Below are 21,671 nucleotides of genomic sequence, written 5' to 3'. Positions count from 1 at the left end.
GGGCTTGACAGGGTAGATGCTGAGAGGCTCTTTTCTCCCTGGCTGGAGTGGGGGCACAGTCTCAGGATAAGGGGTCATTTAGGGCAGGGATGAGGAGAAATTTCTTCACTCAAAGGGTTGTGAATCTTTCCAGAGGGTAGTGGGTTCTCAATCGTTTAGTACATTCAAGATGGAGACATTTGGACACCGAGAATCAAGAGATATGGGGATTCGGCGGGAAAGTGGATTTGAGGTAGACGTTCAGCTGTAAAATCGTATTGAATGGCGGAGCAGGCTTGAGGGGCTGAATAATTTACTCCTACTCCTATTTCTTATGTTCTCAATGGGCTGTGACCATTGGTGTCCTAAGAGATCAGTCCTGGGGACTTAGAATTTGACAATTATGTTCATAACTTGGGTGAAGAAACAGAGAGTTGTCTACCCAAGTTTTCAGATGACACTAAGTTAGGGGGGAGAGTAAGCTGTGTAAATGGGAGGAAAATGTTACAAAGAGACATATACAGATTAAATGAGTGGGTAAAACTGTGGCAGATGGAGTTCAATATGGGAAAGTGTGAGGTCATCCTCTTTGGCTCTGAAAAGGACAAATCGGAATGTTTTGTTCATGGTGACAGACTGTGAACTGCGGCGGAGCAAAGGTTTTATTAATCACTAAAAGCTAGCACACTGGATGTGCACATCAGCAGACCAATGGCAGGAGAGTGGGAGGGGGTGGGTTGATGGGCATTTGACAATAAATGTAACAAAAGGTCCTGGAATCCATCCAGGCAGAGTTGGCAATGCTAACACATGCAGATGCACACACCCAGGTATGCACAAACACACATACACGCTCTGGTACAAGAATAATACAAGTATCTTCAAAACAACTGACTTTGTCTTGTGCATGCATTGCAGTAGAAAGAAAAAACACAATTTTTGGAAATCTGAAACAAAAACACAAAGTGCTGGCGTCAGTGAGCACTGGACATTAACACTCAGGGATGTGGTCTAGTTGACAGAATCAATAAAAGACTCAATACAGATTTTCACATTTTCGATGCCTGTCTATGGATCTGCTTTGTACATCCAGAATTTTCAGTTTTCATTTCTCCTGTGAATGACCTTCTTTACACCCATTCCCCTCAGTATAGTGTTCCTAGTTAACGTCCTCTTTCTGTACTCCTTTCTCGATCAAACTGTCTGACTGCCTCTGTCGCAAACTGTGGAATAGGTTGTGTTGATCTACACTGCAGGAAGGGCAAATGGAGAGTCTGAAAAGACCAAGGCAGTTGCAGTGTTGAGAAGGATTGAATGCACATTGCCCAGCCATCTGTACACAACAAGCAGAGCAAGATTTCTTCAGTCACACTCCATTCCTTGGCTTGCAAATCACCTCTGATTTATACTGAGGGAAACAAGTGCTCAACATACTGGAAAAGCTGACCTGAGATAAATTGTCACTCTTGGCTATGCCCTTCGAGTTAACAGTTGCCAACCTTAGCCTTCTCAAGAACTTGCCCCTGCTCGCTAAGGAAATACCACTTGGCAGGTTGCAGAGAAAATTCATCCCTGATGCTCTGAGATTTATTATCGCTAGAGTCTCTCCCCTTCAACGTTGACGAGGCAAAATTAAGTTTGGAGCCTTCCAACAGCTGGAGTCGGGCTCAAGCCCAGCCATCCTGTGTTAATGCCAGGAACAACAGCTGTCACATCCTTCGACAATCTAGAGACATTGTGCAGAAGGCCAGAAGCAAAGCTTTCCAGAGCCATTCTCCTGCCTGCAAGCCGTCTTCGCACAGATTTGATTCCTGCAACCCTTCTCTTTTTGTATGCAGAGATACTGAATGAGCCATGTTTCCTCACACTGGGCAATAGTGTAACCTGAAAAGTTGAGCCAGGCTATTCAGGGGTGAAACACTTCTTCACACAAAGGGCAGTGCAAATCTGGAACGCTCTCCACCAAAAAGCTGCTGATGCTGGAGGTCAAGTGAAAACTTGAAAACCGAGATTGATAGATTTTTGTTAGGCAAGAGTTACAGAATCAAGGCAGGTAATTGGAGTTAAGAAATAGATCAGCCATGATCTAACTGAATGGCAGTACAGACTGCCTCCTGTTCCCATGTTTCATACGGGTCTCCACATCTCTCCTGGCAACTGTTGGGCACATTTGTCAAGTTGTCCTTATTCCAGATGCTTTCAGCTGCACAATTTGGTCCCAAGAAGATCAAGTTAATAATTTGAGAAATTTGCAGGGCTGTGGGGAAAGGGTAGGGGGGAGTGGGACTAATTGGATTGTTCTTTCAAAGAACTAGTACAAGCATGTTGGGCTGAATGGCCTGCTTTTGTGCTGTTACAGAGAAAGGTGCACTTGTGTAGGTAAATGTCAGAATCATTCTGAATTGTAAGGAAAGTTGTTCATTCAGTCCCGTGGACTGCAGTTATTGGCCAGGACACAGGGGAGAACTCCCCTGCTCGTCTTCGAAATAGTGCCATGGGATCTTTTACATCCACCTAGGAGGGCAGACAGAGCGTCATTTTAATGTCTCATCTGAAAGGCGTTAACTCCGAGACAGTGCAGTACTCCCTCAGTACTGCATTGGGAGTGTCAGCCTAGATTTTTGTGCTCAAGTCTCTGAAGTGGGACTTTAACCCACAACCTGCTGACTCAGAGGTGAGAGTGTTATCCACTGAGTCACAGCTGACACCAGTAACCATAATAACAAATGGGTGAATGTGCTGTCTGAAATTTCTCTAGTTACTTCCAAGAGGGTACCAACCATTTAATATAAATATTTCAAACTAGTAGACAAAGTAATTTCAAAGGGACCTGTCGGTTTAATTTATTACTAATTTGTAATTTCAGCTCAACTCTGTCACTGTTGAGTAATTCAGTTCTCCTATTCAAGTTGGGGCGATATTTGTCTGGTCATGGGTCCAGGTATCTTTTGATTCTGTATATTTTTCTATTTCATGTCTGAAATTGATCAAGTGTTGATGCCTTGTGATTTTCCGATGCAAGATTTCCCATCTGGTCACGTGCATGGGGATTGAGCGTGAGAGGGCTCCTCTTATTGTTTGACACATTAGAGTGTTGGTCAGCTGTGTGTAGCGTCTTTTAATGAGACACATTGTGAGACAGCGCTGTTAACTTGTGTCTTTTTACGGTCTTTAGGTGTTCATATGAAGAGTCTGGTGGCCATTCTCCATCTGTTGGTCGCAGTTTCCCAATATTTCAGGGCACCAATTCGACTCCCAGATCACGTGTCTGTCCAAGTGGTGGTTGTCCAGGTAAATGACTGCAAGAAAAGAAATCACTTAGAATTCCCCGCCCCACATGCCCACCGATGCGCGCGCACACACACCACACACGCACACGCGCGCACACACACACCACACGCGCACACACACACCACACACACATCATTCCTATTTCAAAAAGCTGCCAGATTTGACTCCGTGCTAAAACTTTCACCTCTCAGTCAGAAGGTCATGGGTTCAAATTCCTCTCAAAAAGTTTATTATTTATTCAGCCCATCGTGCCTGTGCTGTCTCTTTAGAAGAAGCCCTTCCTTCCCCTGCTCCTTCCCTATTTTCCCATTCAGGTATTTATCCAATTCTCTTTTGAAAGTTACTATTGAATCTGCTTCCACCGCCCTTTCAGGCAGCGCAATCCAGATCATCATAACTCACTGCGTTTTTTAAAAAAAATTCTCCTCCTCTCCCCTCTGGTTCTTTTCTCTGTTATCTTAAATCTGTACCCTCTGGTTACCAATCCTCCTGCCAGTGGAAACAGTTTCTCCTGGTCTACTCCATCAAAAGCCCTCAACAAAGAGGGGACTTCTCCCAGTGTCTTGGCCATTATTTATCCCATTGGAACGTTTGCATCTTCCTGAGAAGCCACAACCGTCAGACCTGGAAGCGAATGTGCTGCTCACTGAGCCACAGCTGATACCCAAGGTATCAGATACTCATCTGTCTGGTTTTTGTGTGTGCTACAGGACGGATTTAAAAAGTATTGGGGAAATAAGTTTAATAAGAGGAAAGAATTAAAATTGGAAGCCATACAGAAGGTTGATCTGCAATGGTGGGCCAGGCAACAGGATTGGTGAAAGTCTCAGAGGAAGGGTTAGTGGTGTGGATATTTGGGGGTGTTAAAATGGATTACTGGGTGGAAATGAATCTCACTGAGACGTCTGAGAATTCTGGGAGGTAGAAACAAAGGACTAAATACAAGAGTTTGACCAGCAAATCATTAAATCAAGAATAAGAAGTGAATTGGATTGATAAGTCAGTGTTTATTTGAAGCAGGATTCCTTTAACAGGCTTCTCTTTTATAGTGTGCTGCCTTTCTGACCAGTTGCGAATACATCATTTGGAGAGCTGTCGTTCTCGCTTGGGGGTGAGGGGTTGAGGGGGGGGGGGGTGCAGAGGGAGTAAATCCAGGTGGTATTTCCATCAAGGCAACATTACACACAAAATAGATGTAGAATTGCACATTTTGACACGATGCAACTCAGAAGATGAACAGAAAGCAGGCTGTCTTGTAATTTCATGAAAAGTGTCAAGTTTAATATTGAAAGAGTCAAGATATACAATTGACCTGGGAATTTTCTGCGACAGAGTGAAAATGAGATGAATATTAGACTCAGAAGGGCTGATTTTAAGTTCTGGCAACAGCAGAAAGAGACTGGAAAATGAATCGGCACCCGTTATATAACGTGAATCACACGATCAGTCCGATGCTAGTTCCTGCCATTGGTCAATTTTATCAACCCTGCAATGTATACATTTTACACCATTTATATTGGACCAGCGAAAGCAAATATGTCAAAGGCAAAGCCTAAAATGAAAATAACTCTCAATTTAAAAAAAAAATCCCAACAACATATCAACAATAACAACTTGTATTTATATAGCACCTTTAAAATAGTAAAATGTCTGAAGGCACTTTTCACAGGAATTTAAACATAAAAAACAAAATTGAACACAGAGCCACGCAAGGAGATATTAGGACAGGTGGCTGAAAGTTTAGGTGAAGAGGTTTTAAGAGATGTTAAAGGGAGAGTGAGGCAGAAGAGGTTTAGAGAGGGAATTCCAGAGCTTTGGGTCGAGACAGCTGAAGGCACAGCGGCCAATGGTGGAACAAAGGAAGTGGAAAATGTACAAGAGGCCTGAATTGGAGGAAGGCAGAGATAGAATCTTGCAGCACAGAAGGAGGCCATTTGGCCTGTCATGGCTGTGCTGGCTCTTTTGAAAAAGCTATCCAATTAGTCCCCCTCTCAGCTTTTTCCTCATATCCCTTCAAATTAGAACCTTCAAATACATGTCCAATTGCCTTTTGAAAGTTCCTGTGGAATCTGCTTCCACCACCCTTTCAGGCAGTGTGTTCCAAATCTTAACGCCATCTGTGTGAAAAGATTTCTCTCATTTTTCCCCCTCGTTCTGTTTCCAGTTATTTTAAATCTTTGGCATCTGGTTACCAACCCACTTACCAGAGGAAACAATTTTTCCTTATTTATTCTCTCTCAAACCCTACATGATTTTGAACACCTCCTATTAAATCTCCCTCTCAACCTGCTCTGCTCTTAGGAGAGCAATCCCAGACTGAAGTCTATCATCCTTTGTATCATTCTAGTAAATCTCCTCTGCACCCTCTCCAAGGCCTTGACATCCTTCCTAAAGTGTGGTGTCCAGAATTTGACACAATACTCCAACTGAGGCCCAAGCAGTATATGTAATGATTTAGCATCGCTTCCTTGTTTTTCTATTCAGTGAGCCTATTTACAAACGCTAAGTATCCCAGGCCATTGTTGAAAGGTCTTACCTACTTACCCTGTCACCTTCAAGGATTCTCTTGCACCCCCTCAAAATAGGACCATTTAGATTATACTGCTTCTCCATGTTATTTCTCCCAAAGTGCATCACTTCACACTTATCTGCATTAAATTGCATCTGCCGTGTGCCTGCCCATTTCACCAGACTGTCAATGTCCTCCCCAAGTCCGTTACCATCGTGTTCACTATTTGCTACGTGGCCAGGTTTTGTATCGTGTGGAAACTTTTAAATTGTCCTCCCTATGCCCAGGTCTGGTCATTTATATCTGAGAAGAGAAACAATGGTTCTTATACAGATCCCTGGGAGTCTTCACTGCGTACTAGGGGATATGGAACTGGAGGAAGTTACACAGTTAGGGGGAAGGGCGGATTGGAAAATGAGGATGAGGATTTTAAAAGCGGGAGCCAATGTAGGTGAGTGAGCACAGCGGGTACTGTGTGAACGGGACTTGGTGTGCATTAGGATACGGGGGCAGCAGAGTTTCAGATGAGCTGAAGTTTATGGAGGGTGAATGATGAGAGAGAGCATTGAAATGGTCAATTCTGATGGTGATGTCAATGTGGATGGGTGTTAACTTGGTGCCTTACAGGATAGCCAATTTTCCATTTACCGTCATTGCTATCTAATTGAAATGGAAACAAAATGAGCAGATTTCTTCAAGAATTCATTCTTTTTAATTTATTTCTTTCCCACAGAAAAGAGAGGGAATTCTGCAGTCTCGACATATCCAAGAGGAAATCACTGGCAATACCGAGTATGTAAACGCAGTTGTTCTTCAGCTGCTCTGTAATCAAACACAGATGTAGGGGTTTGAAACTTGATTGCTAATCCATGTTTTGTCGACTGAGAGAGGAGATCAGCAGTTTCTCAAACAGCCAAGGAAAACAGGGCTTCCAGTACTCAAATTCTCACAGTATATCAAAACATCTCCGAAAGGAAAGCTGTTGAGAATGAAAACCTTTCAAAACATCCATTAATTCCCAGAAAGGTTGTCCCAGGAGCGCTTCAGCAGGGTATTTTTAGGCTGTCTTTCAGTTTGCTTCCTCCCCACCCCTGTCACGGTATGATTATAAAAAAGGATTGTACATTTTCCTTGCAAAAAGAAATTGATTTATTTTAGTTGAGTTGAAATGAAATGGGAAGCTTGCTCTTGATTTTGTTTTGACTGGATCCAGCCAGCATAAACCCCAATGTTGGGGAAAGAAGGTGGTGGTGAGCTGCCTTCTTGAACCGCTGCAGTCCGTGTGGTGTAGGTACACCCACAGTGCTGTTAGGGAGGGAGTTCCAGGATCTTGACCCAGCAATCAGGAAGGAATGGCGATATCTAGATTTGACTCCAGACCCACAGCAATGTGGTTGACTCTTAAATGCCTTCAGTGGGTAATTAGGGATGGGCAATAAATGCTAGCCTGCCTAGCGATGCCCACAACCCATGAACAAATGAAAAAAAAATCTTGTAGATGCATGTTTAATAGCTCACATTGGAGGCCCAAAAGAAGAAGAAGAAGAAGAAGCCAGGCTCCATCGTAACCTGTACATCCAGACTTCGAGAAGCTGGAATTGTTCTCCTTTAAAACAGAGAAGGCTAAGGGGAGATTTAATAGAGGTGTACAGAATTATGAAGGGTTTTGATAGAGTAAATAACTAGTTTCCACTGGTAGCAGGGTTGATGACTAAAGGATACAGATTTAAGAGAATTGGCAAAAGAACCAGAGGGGGAGATGAGGAGAAATGTTTTTACTCAGTGAGTTATGATGATCTGGAATGCGCTGTCTGAAAAGGCGGTGGAAGCAGATTCAATAGTGACTTTCAAAAGGGAGTTGGATAAATATTTGAAGGGGAAAATTTGCAGGGCTGTGGGGAAAGATCAAGGCAGAGGGACAAATTGGATAGTTCTTTCAAAGAGCCGACATTGGCACAGTGGGCCGAATGGTTCTATGATATGGTACATCCAGCTGTGAAGCCCACAAAGGTAACTCAAAACTGCCCCAGACATGCTGGTTCCTGTCCGATACTTTGATCAAAATACATGGCGCTAGCAACAGTAGGTGAAGGCAAAGGTCAGGAGCGTGGTGAAAGGCAGAACTCCCAAGTGTGTTGGCATTAATCAAACAGAGGTGGCTTCAGTGGATCGGACACGTCCACAAGATGGAAGACTGTTGCATACCCAAGGACCTTCTGTATGGTGAAGTAGCTGGGGCCAGACGACCAGTGGGGCACCCAAAGCTCTGCTTCAAGGATGCTTAAAATGTGACATGAAGGCCCTAAATCTTGGCTGTTGTACCTGGGAGTCACTAGCTAACGAAAGAGGGAAATGGCGACACATCCTGTGGACTGGTGTGCACTACCACGATGACCAGTTGCTACAGCAGCTTGGCAACAGGCACCAACACTGAAAACCACAACTCACACCGTCTCTTGACAGCTTTACATTGCAGCACTTGTGGCAGAACCTACCTCTCAAGGATTGGCCTTCACAGCCATCAGCAAAGATGCACCAAGAGAAGACACCCCACTTAAATGGATTGTTTGCTGCGTGTCCATCATCTTTTGTAGATGGAAGGATGCCATCCAGCCAACAACCATTGCCCCATCTCAAGCTGACAACGGGCATGGCAAGTCTACTTGTGGCACCTCACATCCTTGCCCTCACTTACAGCTGACAGACCACCTCCCTTTTAATATTGAAGAGGATAGACATTTATCAGCTTGCTCCATATGTAGACTGGCACAACACCTATAGACAATCATAGGGGCAGGAGGAGGCCATTCAGGCCCTCAAGCCTGTTCTGCAATTCATTTAGTTCATGGCTGATTTGTAGCTTAACCCCATTTACCTGCCTTGGTTCCAAAAGAAAGAAAGGCTTGCATTTATATATCTTATATACCTTTCAGGACCACAGGATGTCCCAAAGCGCTGTACAGCCAATGAAATACTTTTGAAGTGTAGTCACTGGTGTAATGTAGGAATCACTGCAGCCAATTTGAACACAGCAAGATCCCATAAACAGCAATGTGATGATCAGCAGATAATTTGTTTTTAATTGCTGTTGATTGAGGGATAAATATTGTCCAGGACACTGGGGAAAACTCCCCTGCTCTTCTTCAAAATAGTGCTATAGGATCTTTTATTTCCACCTGAGAGGGCAGTCAGGTCCTCAATTTGCTGTCTTGTCCAAAAGACAGCGCCTCCAACAGTGCAGCACTCCCTCAGTACTGCAGTTGGAGTATAAGACTGGATTTTGTGCTCAAACCTGTGGAACGGCTTGAATCCACAACCTTCAACAAGAGGTGCTACCCACATTAACTCAATCCCCTTGCTCGACAAAAATCTATTGATCTCCGTTTTGACATTTTCAGATCAGGTCAAGCCACAACACTTGGGTTCCTTAGGGAGAAGGGGCTGAATTCACTACATCTCTTCTCAATCCCTCATTGAATGTTTTAAAAACATATGTAATTTTGAATGCAATGCTTCAGCTTGTTTCAGTTTAACAAACACTTAATGAGCGTTTTCCGGAATTTTTGCCCCATTCGTTGCTTTTCGGCCATGTTGTACTTGATGCAAGACGCAGACTCATGTCTGAAATGGACTGTTAGCCAAGTCTCCTGTCATCACTGCTCTCGGTCACCTCTTTACTCTTTTATTTTGTCTTCCACTTTAGTGTCAGTTTTTCCCAGACTTTAACATCCTGAACTGTAGATTCAAGTGACTTGAATCCATAATCTTGTCTGACAATGCAGTGCTCTCTCAGTATTGCACTGGACTGTCATAAGAACACAAGAAATAGGAGTAGACCATTCGGCCCCTCGAGCCTGCTCCACCATTCAGTACGATCGTGGCTGATCTTCTGCCTCAACTCCACTTTCTTGACCATTCCCCATAACCCTTGATGCCCTGAGAGACCAAAAATCTGTCTATTTCAGCCTAAATAACGTGCGAAGAGGAATGCAGACTGGTTTCAATCTCACTTTGAAGAGCTGGAACCTGTCATAGCCGCGAAGCGCATTGCACTGCTGAACTACAAGAAAGCCCCAGCGAGTTAACATCCATGGCACTTAAAGCAGCCAAAAGCACTGCACAAAGAACAGCCAGGCGCTGCACAAATGACCACTGGCAACACCTATGCAGTCATATTCAGCTGGCCCTAGACACCGGAAACATCAGAGGAATGTATGATGGCATTAAGAGATCTTTTGGGCCAACCATCAGGAAGATCGCCCCCCTCAAATCTAAATCAGGGGACACAATCACTGACCAACGCCAGCAAATGGACCACTGGGTGGAGCACTACCGAGAACTGTACTCCAGGGAGAATGCTGTCACTGAGACTGCCCTCAATGCAGCCCAGCCTCTACCAGTCATGGATGAGCTGGACGTACAGCCAACAAAATCGGAACTTAGTGATGCCATTGATTCTCTAGCCAGCGGAAAAGCCCCTGGGAAGGACGGCATTACCCCTGAAATAATCAAGAGTGCCAAGCCTGCTATACATTCAGCACTCCATGAACTGCTTTGCCTGTGCTGGGATGAGGGAGCAGTACCACAGGACATGCGCGATGCCAAGATCATCACCCGCTATAAAAACAAAGGTGACCGCGGTGACTGCAACAACTACCGTGGAATCTCCCTGCTCAGCATAGTGGGGAAAGTCTTTGCTCGAGTCGCTTTAAACAGGCTCCAGAAGCTGGCTGAGCGCGTCTACCCTGAGGCACAGTGTGGCTTTCGAGCAGAGAGATCGACCATTGACATGTTGTTCTCCCTTCGTCAGATACAGGAGAAATGCCGTGAACAACAGATGCCCCTCTACATTGCTTTCATTGATCTCACCAAAACCTTTGACCTCGTCAGCAGACGTGGTCTCTTCAGACTACTAGAAAAGATCGGATGTCCACCAAAGCTACTAAGTATCATCACCTCATTCCATGACCATATGAAAGGCACAATTCAACATAGCGGTGCCTCATCAGACCCCTTTCCTATCCTGAGTGGTGTGATACAGGGTTGTGTTCTCGCACCCACACTTCTTGGGATTTTCTTCTCCCTGCTGCTTTCTCATGCATTCAAGTCTTCAGAAGAAGGAATTTTCCTCCACACAAGATCAGGGGGCAGGTTGTTCAACCTTGCCCGTCTAAGAGCGAAGTCCAAAGTACGGAAAGTCCTCATCAGGGAACTCCTCTTTGCTGACGATGCTGCTTTAACATCTCACACTGAAGAGTGCCTGCAGAGTCTCATCGACAGGTTTGCGGCAGCCTGCAATGAATTTGGCCTAACTATCAGCCTCAAGAAAACGAACATCATGGGACGGACGTCACAAATGCTCCATCCATCAATATCGGCGACCACGCTCTGGAAGTGGTTCAAGGGTTCACCTAACTAGGCTCAACTATCACCAGTAACCTGTCTCTTGATGCAGAAATCAACAAGCGCATGGGAAAGGCTTCCACTGCTATGTCCAGACAGGCCAAGAGAGTGTGGGAAAATGGCGCACTGACACAGAACACAAAAGTCCGAGTGTATCGAGCCTGTGTCCTCAGTACCTTGCTCTATGGCAGCGAGGCCTGGACAATGTATGTCAGCCAAGAGCGACGTCTCAATTCATTCCATCTTCGCTGCCTCCGGAGAATACTTGGCATCAGGTCAGGACCGTATCTCCAACACAGAAGTCCTCGAGGCGGCCAACATCCCCAGCTTATACACAACTGTGTCAGCGGCGCTTGAGATGGCTTGGCCATGTGAGCCGCATGGAAGATGGCAGGATCCCCAAAGACACATTGTACAGCGAGCTTGCCACTGGTATCAGACCCACCGGCCGTCCATGTCTCCGCTTTAAAGACGTCTGCAAACGCGACATGAAGTCCTGTGATATTGATCACAAGTTGTGGGAGTCAGTTGCCAGCGTTCGCCAGAGCTGGCGGGCAGCCATAAAGGCGGGGCTAAAGTGTGGCGAGTCGAAGAGACTTAGCAGTTGGCAGGAAAAAAGACAAGCGCAAGGGGAGAGCCAACTGTGTAACAGCCCCGACAAACAAATTTTTCTGCAGCACCTGTGGAAGAGCCTGTCACTTTAGAATTGGCCTTTATAGCCACTCCAGGCGCTGCTTCACAAACCACTGACCACCTCCAGGCGCTTACCCATTGTCTCTCAAGATAAGGAGGCCAAAGAAGAAGATGGAGCATCCACAACCCTCTGGGGTAGAAAATTCCAAAGATTCACAGCCCTCTCGGTGAAGAAATTTCTCCTCATCTCAGTCTAAATAGCCCCTTATCCTGAGATCGTGCCCCCGTGTCCTAGATTCCCCTGCCAGGGGAAACAATCTCTGTGTCTGCCTTGTCAAGCCCTTCAGAATCTTGCATATTTCAATGAGATAATCTCTCATTCTTCTAAACTCCAGAGAGTATAGACCCAAATTCCTCAGCCTCTCATTGTAGGACAACCCTCTCATCCCAGGAACTAATCTAGTGAACCTTTGCTGTATCACTTCCAGTGCAAGTATATCCTTCCTTAGATATGGAGACCAGAACTGCACACAGTACTCCAGGTGTGGTCTCACCAAAGCCCTATAGAATTGTTGCACAACATCCTTATTCTTGTACTCCAGTCCCCTCGCAATAAAGGCCAACATGCCATTTGCCTTCCAAATTGCTTGCTGTACCTGCATAATAACTTCCTGTGTTTCTTGTATGAGTAAGAACACTTAAGTGTCTCTAAATGTCAACTTTTTTAACACCTTTTTTAAAAAAAAATCTGCTTTTCTATTCTTACTACCAAAGTGAATAACCTCACACTTCCCCATATTACACTCCATCTGCCACCTTGTTTCCCATTCACTTAACCTGTTCTATAGCTCTTTGCAGCCTCTTCGTGTCCTCCTCACAGCTTACATTCCCACCTAGTTTTGTATTGTCAGCAAACTTAGATACGTTACTCTCTATCCGGGGGGGCGGGGGGGAGTGTTGAAATGGCAAGCGACAGGAAGCTTGGAGTCCTGCTTACGGACTGAGCAGAGGTGTTCCGCAAAGCGGTCACCCAGTCTGCGCTTGGTCTCCCCATTGTAGAGGAGACCACATTGTGAGCAGTGAATACAGTATACTACATTGAAAGAAGTACAAGTAAATCGCTGCTTCTCCTGAAAGGAGTGTTTGGGGCCTGGGATAGTGAGGAGAGAGGAGGTAAATGGGCAGGTATTACACCTCCTGCGATTGCAGGGGACATGGGAAGGGACGAGGTGGTGGGGGTAATGGAGGAGTAGACCAGGGTGTCACGGAGAGAATGATCCCTTCGGAATGCTGACAGGGGAAGGAAGGGGAAGATGCGTTTGGTAGTCGCATCACACAGGAGGTGGCAGAAATGGCAGAGGATGATCTTTTGGAAATGGAGGCTGATGGAGTGGAAAGTGAGGACAAGGGGAAGCCTGTCGCGGTTCTGGGAGGGAGGGGAAGGGGTGAGGGTAGAGGTGCGGGAAACGGGCTGGACACGGTTGAGGGCCCTGTCAACAACAGTGGGGGAGAATCCTTGGTTGAGGAAAAAGGAAGACATATCAGAAGCACTGTCATGGAAGGTAGCATCATCAAAGCAGATGCGTCGGAGAGGGAGAAACTGGGAGAATGGAATGGAGTCGTTACAGGAGGCAGGGTGTGAAGAAGTGTAGTTGAGGTAGCTGGGGGAGTCGGTGGGCTTATAATGAATATTAGTCGACAGCCTATCCCCAGAGATGGAGACAGAGAAGTCGAGGAAGGGAAGGAAAGTGCAGGAGATGGACCATGTAAAGGTGAGAGAAGGGTGGAAATTAGAAGCAAAGTTGATGACGTTTTCCAGTTTGAGGCGGGAACAGTAAAATGGCACCGATACAGTCATCAGTGTACCGGAAAAAGAGTTGGGGGAGGGGGCCTGAGTAGGACAGGAACAAGGAATGTTCGACATATCCCACAAAAAGACAGGCATAACTAGGACCCATGCGGGTACCCATTGCAACACCTTTTACTTGAAGGAAGTGAGTGGAGTTGAAGGAGAAGTTGTTCAATGTGAGAACAAGTTCAGCCAGGCGGAGGAGGGTGGTGATGGATGAGGACTGGTTGGGCCTCTGTTCAAGGAAGAAGCGGAGAGCCCTCAAACCGTCCTGGTGGGGGATGGAGGTGTAGAGAGATTGGACGTCCATAGTGAAGAGGAGGCGGTTGGGGCCAGGAAACTGGAAATTGTCAAAATGATGGAGGGCGTCGGAAGAGTCTCGGATGTAAGTGGGAAGAGACTGGACAAGGGGAGAAAAGATAGAGTCAAGATGGGAAGAAATAAGTTCAGTGGGGCAGGAGCAGGCTGACACAATGGGTCTGCCAGGACAGTCCTGTTTGTGGATTTTGGGAAGGAGGTAGAAGCTAGAATTTTACACTTGGGTAAGGCTGACTTTACCGGGATGAGTCTTTGCTGTCAAGGTCACCTCTGATTCTGAATTCTTCAGTGTTGTGTCCTGGGAGAAGCAAGCTTCCTGCAGAAGGGATAGAGAGTTTGAGACAGAATGGGAAGGGGAGTGTGAGGAGGAGAGTGTGCTGGGGGGTGGAGGGAAGAGAAAGGAGAGATTGAGAGTGAGGGGAAAGAGAGAAAGGAAAGTGGGGGGGTGGGGGGAAGGGGAGAGACTGCAGCATATCAAGGAAATCAGATCAAAGGAGAGAAGGAAAGTGTAGCAAAGAAAACTGGGTAGATCTGTCAATGGGTCAAATGACCGAAGAACAGTGGAGAATATTTAAAGAAACATTTAGCGAAATACAGAGGGAGTATATACCTCTGAGAGGAAAAAACTCCACTTCACAGAAAAAACAGCCATGGACAACTAAAGAGATTAGGGATAGCATAAAACAAAAAGAAAGGGCTTACAAAAGTGCAAAACGCAGCACAGATCCTGCCGAATGGGATCGATACAAAGACCAGCAAAGGGTCACAAAGCAGCTTATAAGAGCTACTAAAAGCAGGGGGATGGGAACCGGAGCCACGGATCAGTGGATGGGGGAGCTGTTGAACAGGCAGATACCGAGTACAGAGAGCCTGTGAGGAAGGTTAGACATTTGACAGGGCAAAGTTGCAGCCAGTATGATGGGTTGAAGTGTGTCAATTTTAACGCAAGTGTCAGGAATAAGGGTGATAAACTTAGAGCATGGATCAGTACTTGGAGCTACGATGTTGTGGCCATTACGGAGACGTGGGTATCACAGGGGCAGGAATGGATGTTGGATGTTCCGGGGTTTAGATGTTTCAAAAGGAATAGGGAGGGAGGTAAAAGAGTGGGGGAGTGGCATTGTTAATCAGGGATAGTATCACAGCTGCAGAAAGGGAGGTCGTCGAGGAGGGTTTGTCTACTGAGTCAGTATGGGTGGAAATCAGAAACAGGAAAGGAGCAGTCACTTTGTTGGGAGTTTTCTATAGACCCCCCAATAACAACAGAGACATGGAGGAACAGATTGGGAGGCAGATTTTGGAAAGGTGCAGAAGTAACAGGGTTGTTGTCATGGGTGACTTCAACTTCCCTAATATTGATTGGAACCTCCTTAGTGCAAATAGTTTGGATGGAGCAGTTTTTGTCAAGTGTGTCCAGGAAGGTTTCCTGACTCAATATGTAGATAGGCCGACTAGAGGGGAGACTATGTTGGATTTGGTGCTTGGCAACGAACCAGGCCAGGTGGCAGATCTCTCGGTGGGAGAGCATTTCGGTGATAGTGATCACAACTCCCTGACCTTTACTATAGTCATGGAGAGGGACGGGAGCAGACGGGATGGGAAAATATTTAATTGGGGGAGGGGGAATTACAATGCTATTAGGCAGGAACTGGGGAGCATAAATTGGGAACAGATGTTCTCAGGGAAATGCACGACAGAAATGTGGAGGTTGTTTAGGGAGCACTTGCTGCGACTGCTGGATAGGTTTGTCCCGATAAGGCAAGGAAGGGATGGTAGGGTGAAGGAACCTTGGATGACAAGAGATGTGGAACAGCTAGTCAAGAGGAAGAAGGAAGCTTACTTAAGGTTGAGGAAGCAAGGATCAGACAGGGCTCCAGAGGATTACAAGGTAGCCAGGAAGGAACTGAAGAATGGACTTGGGAGAGCTAGAAGGGGACATGAAAAAGTCTTGGCGGGTAGGATTAAGGAAAATCCCAAGGCTTTCTACACTTATGTGAGGAACAAGAGGATGGCCAGAGTGAGGGTAGGGCCGATCAGGGATAGTGGAGGGAACTTGTGCCTGGAGTCGGAGGAGGTAGGGGAGGTCCTAAATGAATACTTTGCTTCAGTATTCACTAGTGAGAGGGAACCGGTCGTTTGTGAGGACAGCGTGGAAGAGGCTGATATGCTCGAACAGGTTGAGGTTAAGAGGGAGGATGTGCTGGAAATTTTGAATGATATGAGGACAGATAAGTCCCCGGGGCCAGACGGGATATACCCAAGAATATTACGGGAAGCGTGGGAAGAGATTGCTGCGCCTTTGGCGATGATCTTTGTGTCCTCACTGTCCACTGGAGTAGTACCGGATGATTGGAGGGTGGAAAATGTTGTTCCCTTGTTCAAGAAAGGGAATAGGGATAACCCTGGGAATTATAGACCAGTCAGTCTTACGTCGGTAGTGGGCAAATTATTGGAGAGGATTCTGAGACAGGATTTATGATTATTTGGAAAAGCATGGTTTGATTAGAGACAGTCAGCATGGCTTTGTGAGGGGCAGGTCATGCCTCACAAGCCTTATTGAATTCTTTGAAGATGTGACAAAACACATTGATGAAGGAAGAGCAGTGGATGTGGTGTATATGGATTTTAGCAAGGCGTTTGATAAGGTTCCCCATGGTAGGCTCATTCAGAAAGTAAGGAGGCATGGGATACAGGGGAAGTTGGCTGTCTGGATACAGAATTGGCTGGCCCATAGAAGTCAGAGGGTGGTAGTAGATGGAAAGTATTCAGCATGGAGCTCGGTGACCAGTGGTGTTCCACAAGGATCTGTTCTGGGACCTCTGCTCTTTGTGATTTTTATAAATGACTTGGATGAGGAAGTGGAAGGCTGGGTTAGCAAGTTTGCTGATGACACGAAGGTTGCTGGAGTTGTGGATAGTGTGGAAGGCTGTTTTAGGTTGCAACGGGACATTGACAGGATGCAGAGCTGGGCTGAGAAGTGGCAGATGGAGTTCAACCTGGAAAAGTGTGAAGTGATTCATTTTGGAAGGTCGAATTTGAATGCGGAATACAGGCTTACAGACAGGATTCTTGGTAGTGTGGAGGAACAGAGGGATCTTGGGGTCCATGTCCATAGATCGCTCAAAGTTGCCACCCAAGTTGATAGGGTTGTTAAGAAAGCGTATGGTGTGTTGGCTTTCATTAACTGGGGGATTGAGTTTAAGAGCTGCGAGGTTATGCTGCAGCTCTATAAAGCCCTGGTTAGACCACACTTGGAATATTGTGTTCAGTTCTGGTCGCCTCATTATAGGAAGGATGTGGAAGCTTTCGAGAGGGTGCAGAGGAGATTTACCAGGATGCTGCCTGGACTGGAGGGCATGACCTACGAAGAAAGATTGAGGGAGCTGGGGCTTTTCTCATTGGAGCAAAGAAGGATGAGAGGTGACTTGATAGAGGGGTACAAGATGATGAGAGGCATAGATAGAGTGGATAGCCAGAGACTTTTTCCCAGGGCGGAAAGGGCTATCACCAGGGGGCATAATTTTAAGGTGATTGGAGGAAGGTTTCGGGGAGATGTCAGAGGTAGATTCTTTACACAGAGAGTGGTGGGTGCGTGGAATGCACTGCCAGCGGTGGTAGTAGAAGCAGATACATTAGGGGCATTTAAGCGACTCTTGGATAGGTACATGGATGATAGTAGAATGAAGGGTAGGTAGTTAGTTTGATCTTAGAGTAGGTTAAAGGTTCGGCACAACATCGTGGGCCGAAGGGCCTGTACTGTGCTGTACTGTTCTATGTTCTATGCTCTATGTTCTAAAAGAGATTATGAAAGGAAACTTGCACGGGACATCAAAATCAATAAGAAGAAATTTTATAGTTACATAAAGGGAAAGTGGGTGGTCAAGAGCAATGTAGGCCCACTAAAAGCTGAAACTGGAGATATTGTCATTGATAATGGGGAATTGGCAGACATGTTGAACAATTACTTTGCCTCAGTATTTACAGTTGAAAAGGAGGATAACTTTCCGGAAGTCCCGAAAAAAGTAATAGCCGATAGGGGACAGGGACTTAATACAATTAACATAAGTAAATCATCAGTAACAAGGAAATTAATGGAACTAAAGAGTGAGAAATCCCCAGGACCTGATGGTTTCCATCCAAGGATGTTAAAGGAAGTAGGGGAGCACATTGTAGCTGCCCTAACTATAGACTTTCAGAGTTCCCTAGATTCAGGAGTGGTCCCTCTGGATTGGAAAGTTGCACATGTCACTCCACTTTTTAAGAAGGGTGAAAGGGGGAACCAAGGAAATTACAGTCCAGTTAGCCTGACATCTATGGTGGGCAAGTTGCTGGAGTCTATAATCAAGGGTAGAGTGACTGAACACCTAGAAACATTTCAGTTAATCAGGGACAGCCAGCATGGATTCATGATGGGAAAGTCATGCCTGACAAATCTCATTGAATTTTTTGAAGAGGTGACTAAGGTGGTGGACAGGGGAGTGTCCATGGATGTTATTTATATGAACTTCCAGAAGGCATTTGATAAAGTCCCACATAAGAGACTGTTAACTAAGGTAGAAGCCCATGGAGTTGAGGGCAAATTATTGACATGGTTAGAAAGTTGGTTGAGTGGCAGGAGACAGAGAGTGGGGATAATGGGTAAGTACTCCGATTGGCAGGATGTGACTAGTGGTGTCCCACAGGGATCTGTGTTGGGGCCTCAATTATTCACATTATTCATTAACAACTTGGATGATGGCATAGTAAGTCATGTATCCAAATTTGCTGATGATACAAAGTTAGGCGGCATTGTAGACAGTCTAGAAGATAGCACAAAATTGCAAGGAGATATTGACAGACTCGGTGAGTGGGCAAAACTGTGGCAGATGGATTTCAATGCGGGCAAGTGTGAGATTATCCATTTTGGACCAAAAAAGGAAAGAGCAGGGTACTTTCCAAATGGGAAGAGGTTAAGTACAGTGGATGTCCAAAGAGACTTGGAGGTTCAGGTGCATAGATCTTTAAAATGCCACGAGCAAGTGCAGAAAATAATCAAAAAGGCTTAATGGAATGCTAGCCTTTATATCTAGAGGATTGGAGTATAAAGACACAGAGGTTATGCTGCAGCTGTACAAAACCCTGGTTAGACCCAACTTGGAGTACTGTGAGCAGTTCTGGGCACCACACCTTAGGAGGGATATATTGGCCTTGGAGGGAGTGCAACGTAGGTTTACAAGAATGATATCTGGACTACAGGGGTTAAGTTACGAGGAGAGATTACACAAATTAGGCATGTTTTCGCTAGAATTTAGAAGTTTAAGGGGTGATCTGATCGAAGTCTTCAAGATATTAACAGGAAAAGATGGGCTAGATAAATATAAACTATTTCCACTGGTTGGAGATTCTAAAACTAGGGGGCATAGTCTAAAAATTAGGACTAGACCGTTCAGGAGAGATGTTAGGAAGCACTTCTTTATGCAAAGCGTGGTAGAGGTTTGGAACTCTCTCCCACAAACAGCAGTTGAAGCTCGAACAGTTGTTAATTTTAAATCTGAGATAGATTTTTGTTAAGCAAAGATATTAAGGGATATGGGCAAAAGGCAGGTATATGGAGTTAGGCCGCGGATCAGCCATGATCTCATTGAATGGCAGGACAGGCTCGAGGGGCTGAATGGCCTACTCCTGTTCCTATCTTCCTCTGTTCCTATGATCATGCTTTAATTTTCTAAGTGCATTGTTAAGACTTCCGTAGTAATACATTCCAGCATTTTCTCAACAAATGATGTATAATTCCCTGTTTTCTCTCTCCCTCCATTCTTGAGTACTGTTGTTACATTTGCTAACTTCCAATACACTGGGACTGTTCTATAATCTAGGGAATGTTGGAAGATCATAACTGGTGCATCTACTATCTCTCTAGCTGCCTCTTTTAGAGCCCGAGGATGTAGGCCATCAGGTCCTGGGGATTTGTTGGCCTTTAATCCCTTATGTTTCTCCAATACTTTTTCTCTGCTGATATTAATTACTTTTACATTCTTCACTCCTATTGCCCCCCTTGATTACGCTCTATTTCTGGTGTATAATTTGTGTCTTCTACTGTGAAGACAGACACAGAATATTTGTTCAATGTCTTTGCCATTTTGTCATTCCCCATGATAATTTCCCCTGTCTCTGCTACTCTCCTTTTTATATACTTGTAAAAGCTCTTATAATCTGATTTTATATTCCTGACTAGTTTACTCTCATTCTATTTTTTTTCCCTTTTTATCAACTTTTTGGTGGCCCTTTTCTGGTTTCTAGAACATTCTCAATCCTCAGGCTTACTACTATTCTTTGCAACATTATAAACCTCTTATTTTAATCTAATATACATTCCTTAACTTCCCTAGTAAGCCAGGGATGGAAATGGAATGTATTTTGTTGAACATTTTGTATTGTTTCTTTAAGTGTTCTCCACTATTTACTTATTACCATACCTTTTAGTCTAGTTCCCCAATCAACTTTGGCCAGCTCTCCCCTCATACTCATGTAATTGGCTTTGTGTAACTATAAGATTCTTCTTTGGGGCTGGAGTATGTCACTTTTAAACTTAATATGGAATTCAATTCTGTTATGATCACTTTTTCCAGCAGATCTTTTACTATGAGATTACTTTGCCTCATTGCACAATACCATATCTAAAATAACTTCATCCCTAGTTGGTTCGACAACATATTGTTAAAGGAAACTGTCATGAAAACATTCTACAAACTTATCTTCCAGACTACCTTTGCCAATTTGGTTGGTCCTGTCTACATGAAGATTAAAGTCCCCCACAATTATTACATTGCCTTTGTTACAAGCTCCAATTATATCTTGCTTAATGCTCTTTCCAACTATATAACTACAGCTAGGGGGAGTCTATAAACTACTCCCACCAGCATCTTGCGACCCTGTTACAACTTGGTGAGAAAGAGGTCTAGGGTTCCCTTTGAGCCTTCACGTTGTCTTACAGTAACAGGGTTTAATTTTAAACACACCGTATTTTCGCTCCCCTTGGTGAATCCTTGTTCACCGCTTTCCAATTATAAGGCAAAGAAACCAGAACAAATAGGCTTTCTTAGGTTTAAAGAAGAAAAGTTGAAATTTATTAAACTTAAACTCTAATTCGGTTGACGCCTACGGATACACGGCGTGCCCCACGCTAGCATGCATACGCGATACACATGCAAATAGAGACAGAAAAGAGCAGAAGAAAAATAAAGTGGAAAGGTTTGAGGCAATATCTGAAGAGTTGTTGTTATGGTTCTTCGAGCTCACTGTAGAGTCCTTGATTGTCGGTAATCTTGCTTTTCGTTGGGGCCCAGTATTCTTCTTAAACCTTGTTTGCTGTAGGAGACTTTTCTCTCTTGGGTTTCATTTGCCTTCAGTGGATTCAGAGGCTTATGAGAAAGAGATGGGAGCAGACAGGAGAGAGATCTTCAGTCCAGGAGCAAACAGACACTCTGCCCAAACTGTTTGCACAAATTCAAAAAACTCAAGTTGTCCAGCAGGTTAGTCATGTGACTATCTGGTTTGACCATGTCCGTTTGTGTATTCGGCCTTCTTAGCAGTCAACCTGGTATGTGAGCTCCCCCACCCTCAACGTCTGGTGATCAAAAGTCCATTGTGCGTTGAATATCAGGGAATGGCTGCTTTGTCCTTCCAAACACTGTCTGTTAATATGCAAAT

The 21,671-nt window shown here is 45.0% G+C and overlaps 1 protein-coding gene across 2 annotated transcripts in view; it reads left to right on the top strand.

The window, feature by feature from the left end:
• parvaa (parvin, alpha a) overlaps nt 1-21,671 on the top strand; it is a 116,334-nt gene that overhangs the window by 81,877 nt on the left and 12,786 nt on the right. For both annotated transcript variants that reach the window (XM_068046678.1, XM_068046679.1), the window contains exons 6-7: nt 3,155-3,270; nt 6,513-6,571. In XM_068046678.1, the coding sequence (XP_067902779.1) occupies nt 3,155-3,270; nt 6,513-6,571 (175 nt within the window). The remainder of the gene's footprint in view (nt 1-3,154; nt 3,271-6,512; nt 6,572-21,671) is intronic.

This window comes from Heterodontus francisci, chromosome 14 (genome assembly GCF_036365525.1).
Source record: "Heterodontus francisci isolate sHetFra1 chromosome 14, sHetFra1.hap1, whole genome shotgun sequence".
NCBI classification, from domain to species: domain Eukaryota; kingdom Metazoa; phylum Chordata; class Chondrichthyes; order Heterodontiformes; family Heterodontidae; genus Heterodontus; species Heterodontus francisci.
Note: the sequence above shows the minus strand (reverse complement) of the source record. Positions and strands in the feature narration are given on the sequence as shown.